The 3490-nt window shown below is 37.6% G+C and overlaps 2 protein-coding genes across 3 annotated transcripts in view; one reads left to right on the top strand and one right to left on the bottom strand.

The window, feature by feature from the left end:
* The window catches only part of LOC113205522 (pyridoxal phosphate phosphatase PHOSPHO2), a 10101-nt gene extending 9110 nt beyond the window's left edge, over nucleotides 1-991 (bottom strand). The window contains exons 1-3 of the mRNA XM_052273158.1: nucleotides 566-991; nucleotides 370-468; nucleotides 136-237 (exon numbers count right to left, since the gene is read on the bottom strand). Coding sequence (XP_052129118.1) covers nucleotides 136-237; nucleotides 370-468 — 201 coding nt within the window. The 5' untranslated portion in view covers nucleotides 566-991. The remainder of the gene's footprint in view (nucleotides 1-135; nucleotides 238-369; nucleotides 469-565) is intronic.
* A 291-nt stretch (nucleotides 992-1282) lies between these two features.
* Nucleotides 1283-3253, top strand: LOC113205529 (zinc finger protein 239-like). 2 transcript variants are annotated; one of them, XM_026421195.2, is made up of 2 exons: nucleotides 1283-1525; nucleotides 1647-3253. In XM_026421195.2, exon 2 carries the CDS (start codon nucleotides 1661-1663, stop codon nucleotides 2753-2755), a length of 1095 nt encoding a protein of 364 aa, XP_026276980.1. In that variant the 5' UTR covers nucleotides 1283-1525; nucleotides 1647-1660; the 3' UTR covers nucleotides 2756-3253. The 2 variants fall into 2 exon arrangements, with proteins under 2 accessions (XP_026276980.1, XP_026276979.1); XM_026421194.2 differs by having other exon boundaries at nucleotides 1283-1472; nucleotides 1647-3251.
* The last annotated feature ends 237 nt before the right edge of the window (nucleotides 3254-3490 follow it).

The raw sequence follows: 3490 nt of genomic DNA on the forward strand, positions 1-3490 counted from the left end.
TTTCACAATGTCCTATCTGCTTAAGAAAATCATAGCAGATAGGACATTGTGAAAACGACGCTTTGTAGATAGGATATTTTGAAAACGACGCTCCGCAGATAGAATATTGTTGTTAGGACGCGTCGAAGTACTTACAGTTATGACATCTAAGTAAGTGGACTCTTTAATTCCTTGCTTGTGTAACAAGTTAAAGATTGTCTGCATGTACTCTGTCCAAGAATCAGAAGGTTTCAATTCCTTAAAAAAAAAAAATGCATGTTATTAAAGAGATGAAATCTCTCTTCTTCCATCACTGTCGAGTTAGATAAGAACGTAAGTGAGTTGGGGCACCACTTCTGGACAGTTCCCCATTTTGTACTTTCAACTTACAGGTGGCTTAGCATGAAGCATTTCCCTGACAATTGTATCACTGTTTCCATTGATGATTGTATGGTCAAAATCAAATGCTACCAGTAATTTTTTGGACATCTGAAACAGTCACGTTTTACAATTAATGGGATGAATGAGGACAGTTGGAAAACAACTCTGAATATTACAAAAATTTAAGTGGTATCGGAATGCTTACATTTGAGAATTTTGTGACGTTGGTGACGATATTTTATCTCACCTTGGTTTGACTGTGTCAAAATTTTAGAGGCCAAATTTTGCGTTATATTTAATGGAAGGTATGGTAGGCTGCAAAGATGAGCTGTCTTTTAGGGCCTTAGAATAACCCTCCAATACTTAAATTATATGAATGACAGCCTCCTTATAATAAGGCCACCATCCTTAGTGACAGGTGACAGCCAGGTGTCATCAGCGCTTGTCCACTCTCGCTATCTTGAAGTTTCCGGGGTTCTGTCTCTAATTTACTCGCTACCTAGCACCTTTAATCGAAAAAGAAAGAAAGGTATGAAAGACTTTCTTTGTCGAGTGTATAAGCCGGGTTTTAAGCTGTTATGTTCCACCAAACAAACAAACAAACAGACACTCTTTCTGCTGTAAGGAAGGACGCCTGAACATTGGTGCGAGTGCGAATAACGGGGAACGCGTTATCCGCCCCCATCAAGACATTCAAACCTTAGACTATAGACTATACATAAACAAGTCGGTACTTCGACTGGAACTCTTATTTTAAAACGCTGCTCTGCATTTCGGCACCGTGCATTCTGGTCAGCTTGCTAGTACCCTCTCCTGTACTAGTGCTCGTTTGGCGAGGGGAACCACACCACCACCACCACGGCTGCAATATTTTGTTTTTCAAATTTAGCGCGCTCTGCATGACGATGTGGGAAAAACAGATGACGACCTCGTGATCGAGACTAGATGGCCGGCGGCTGCTGCCCTGGCGGCTGCAAATATCGGATTGTTTATTGATTCTTTTGGATCTTTTATCCGAAATTTGAACTACTTGCAGTTTTTTTGAAAGAAATTTCAGTGGAAATTCCTGCTCTCCTGAATTTTAAAACGGCAAAGTTCGAAAACACAAGAAGGTATTTCTAAACCATGCGAGAATTTCATTAACCTCGCTTTGTTTACATCTTATGTCAGTATTAGTAGTAACAAATTTGCCTTTGCTTTAAAATTGTGTAGTTCGCAAATTGCTCCTATTGTTGACTGTATATGCTTCAAAGTATTTGAAACATTTTTTTCTTGCTTTTCCTCAGATATCTTCTGCACAATGGATTCATGTCAGCAACACCTCAATCAATGCAAAAGGGAGGCTGCCACTGCAGACTCTATTTTCACAGATTTGGATCTTCCACATGAGCCACAGTGTTCACTGCACACAACAGATGGGATTGTGGAATCTGTAACAGAGGCAAGAGGAGTTACTCCACAAACTTCTTATAATGGCTTTTGTGACAATGGAATGGGTATTAATCAGGGCCATCAGAATCAAGACACAAATGACAGTGTTATTGTTATGAAAAGTGACGTAGATTTTCAAGATAATCAACTGACAAATGGATCTACAGACTTTTTCAACAGAGCAGAGAAAATAAATACTCAAGTGGAAGAAAACCAACAGCAGGTAGCCAAAACCTCTGCCCAAAGTGCCCAGGTTGTCAACTCAGACCTGGAATGTCCTTTCTGTAACAAAACATTTTCTTCAACTGTGCATCTTAAAAGGCATGTGAAGTATCACATGTCAGAAAGATCGTTTAAATGTGACCAGTGTGATGCAGCATTTGTGTCAAACCGTGACCTAAAAATTCATACTAGAATTCATACAGGAGAAAGGCCATACAAATGCGAGGACTGTGGTGCAGGTTTTACTCAAATTGGTAGTCTTAAAGTTCATCTACGCGTTCATACTGGAGAAAAGCCACATAAGTGTCCACATTGTGATGCTGCTTTCAGTACTCCTAGCAATTTTAAGCTGCACCTTATGTATCATAAAGGAGAGCGGCCTTTCAAATGTAATGTTTGCTCATCCACTTTCTTAACTGCCCGGGACCTGAAAGTTCATGATCGCAAACACACCGGTGAGAAGCCATATGTGTGCAGTGAATGTGGAGCTAGCTTTTCACAAAGTGGGACTTTAAAGGTTCATTATCGCATCCATTCTGGAGAAAAGCCATTTGTATGTGGTGAGTGTAGTGCAGAATTCACTACTGCAAGCAATTTAAAATCCCATTGTGCTACTCACTCTGGAGAGCTAAAATACAAGTGTCATGTGTGTCATGCTGGTTTTAATAAAGCCCAGACTCTTACCCTTCATTACAGAGTGCATTCAGAAGTGAAGCAAACTGCATCTAAAGTTGATAAGTAAAGTTCGCAACTTTAGAGAAGGTTTGTGACTGCTTGTTCATAGCAAACTGGACCTACTAGTCATAGCAAAAAGTTTCCTATTGCTTTCCATTTACAGATATATTGTACTGTACTAATACTGTACTGCTTTGTTTTTTGTCTGTAAGAAATTACAAACATAGTTAATCCACTATTTTTTATCTTTGTTTTACGCTCATTTTTAGTGCTCCATGCAATTCATCATTTTTGTGTGTAGTAACATACACTGAAAATCAACTTACTATTTTAGCCAATTGGTACAGTGTTTTGCATTTTATATTGTTAGTGTTATCTTGCTAATAGATGCTAATTGTTATTGTTAGTTACAATTTGAATTAAATATCAACATGAATTGTTCCCTTGAGAGATTGTAAAAATAATAATATATTGCTTAAATGGGTATGTTTTATGTGTTCTACCAATAATTAAATTTTATATATTGTACAAGTGTGCCTACATAAAATTAAAACAAAACAAATGATTAATAGTGTATTTATTTAGGTGAGATAAATGTGTTAACAATAATATCACAATAGAATAATGCACGATGACTGTTGGACACAAGGAAAAGAAGATGGTCTTAATTCAATTTGCTTATACACATTATTTACAATACATTTAAGATTAGAGTGCAACAAGGAAGTTTTTCAAGTAGCTCAGTGACAAATCCTATCATACAAGCATCTACACAGTAGACAGAAGTGTCATAAATGTTTTC

The sequence above is a fragment of the Frankliniella occidentalis genome, unplaced genomic scaffold (genome assembly GCF_000697945.3).
Source record: "Frankliniella occidentalis isolate FOCC.00 unplaced genomic scaffold, Focc_3.1 Scaffold251, whole genome shotgun sequence".
NCBI classification, from domain to species: domain Eukaryota; kingdom Metazoa; phylum Arthropoda; class Insecta; order Thysanoptera; family Thripidae; genus Frankliniella; species Frankliniella occidentalis.

What these genes read in the sequence shown, in the direction of transcription:
- LOC113205529 (XM_026421195.2), top strand. Translation starts at nt 1,661, where the DNA reads ATGGATTCATGTCAGCAACACCTCAATCAATGCAAAAGGGAGGCTGCC.